The following is a 1,436-nucleotide window of genomic DNA, read 5'->3' as shown; positions in this document are numbered from 1 at the left end:
GAAATGTGAATGTAAGGGTTCCTTGGAAGTAATGGGTTAAGACAAATGATAATAGTTTTTCACCGGTAATACTTGATTCAAGATATAAAGAGGATGCCCTCTTTTTAATTCGATTATTTAAATTTTAAATCATTATGTAAAAATTTCGTCTTAATTTAATAACGCATACAATTTGACAAGCTGAATTAAAGTAATATAAAAACTAAAAACGAGTTATAAGTCTAATTTTAGTGTCACTAGAAACAAAAAAAAAAAATTAATGCTAGAGTTGATATTTTAATAAGATGATAAATCACATTACATGAAATTATCTAAAACTTGAAATCAAGCAAAATATAATTTTTTGATCTGAATCCAAAAGATATATTAGGTAATAGTAAATTTTCTTCTATATATAAAACTTGTTTCAACAACCCCAGTGTTGTCTTTTTCCCCTCCACGCCCTTAAATAATAAATATTTAGGAAGGACCTGCGTCAATAGTTTTTTTTTTTTTTTGAAATGCGTATAAATACTCAATGCATGTAGTAACAAGATATTAGTTCTCTAACTCCAATTATATCAACATGAAGGTAAGTAACAAATGAAAACAAAATCATCAAATATGGACTGTGAATTAACCAACTTTTCCTTCTTCATTACAGTCCTTTATTGCTTTGTCTGCTCTCTTGGCTGTTGCCTTTGCTGACCACCCAGCACCTGCTCCATACCACCCAGCCCCTGCTCCTTATCACCCTGCTCCAGCCTACAAACCCGCCCCTTACCACCCAGCTCCTTCCTACAAGGAAGATCCAGCAGTCTACCAATACCAATATGCCGTCAGTGATGAATATGCTGGACTCAACTTTGGAGCTGATGAGGCCCGTGATGGATACTCCACCCAAGGAAAGTACTCTGTTGCCCTTCCCGACGGTCGCATCCAAACTGTGTCCTACAACGTTGCTGATGCTTACTCTGGTTATGTTGCTGACGTTACTTACTCTGGAGAGCCCAAATACGCTCCTTACAAGCCTGCTCCAGCTCCCTACAAGCCAGCTCCCGTCTACCACGCTGCCCCAGCTCCATACCATCCTGCCCCAGCTCCCTACAAGCCTGCTCCCGTCTACCACCCAGCTCCAGCTCCCTACAAGCCAGCTCCAATCTACCACGCTTAAGCTTCATTCTGATATTATTTATTTATTTATGCAGAATAAATCTATTAGAAACTTATTTAATCTCTAAATTCATTAGTGAGCGGATATAAATTATTTTCTTGTTTAGGGTAGGAGTATTAGCCTATTGACTGTTTTCCACTGTTTATTTGTAGAAACATATCTTGGTCTGTCATGCTGCCATTATTTATGGCACAAAATTGCTATTTGTGAAAGAATATTCCATGTTCAATCATTAGAATATTTATAAAAACCTTGTAATAGAATATTTTTGTTTTTGTATTAT

The 1,436-nt window shown here is 36.4% G+C and overlaps 1 protein-coding gene across 1 annotated transcript; it reads left to right on the top strand.

The window, feature by feature from the left end:
* The first annotated feature begins 469 nt into the window (after window positions 1-469).
* Window positions 470-1,208, top strand: LOC121123147 (uncharacterized). The gene is made up of 2 exons (XM_040718267.2): window positions 470-571; window positions 644-1,208. The coding sequence occupies exons 1-2, from the start codon at window positions 566-568 to the stop codon at window positions 1,151-1,153; spliced, it is 516 nt and encodes a 171-aa protein (XP_040574201.1). The 5' UTR covers window positions 470-565; the 3' UTR covers window positions 1,154-1,208.
* Window positions 1,209-1,436: the final 228 nt, after the last annotated feature.

The sequence above is a fragment of the Lepeophtheirus salmonis genome, chromosome 8 (assembly GCF_016086655.4).
Source record: "Lepeophtheirus salmonis chromosome 8, UVic_Lsal_1.4, whole genome shotgun sequence".
NCBI lineage: Eukaryota > Metazoa > Arthropoda > Copepoda > Siphonostomatoida > Caligidae > Lepeophtheirus > Lepeophtheirus salmonis.
This window is presented reverse-complemented; position numbering and strand designations above follow the sequence as displayed.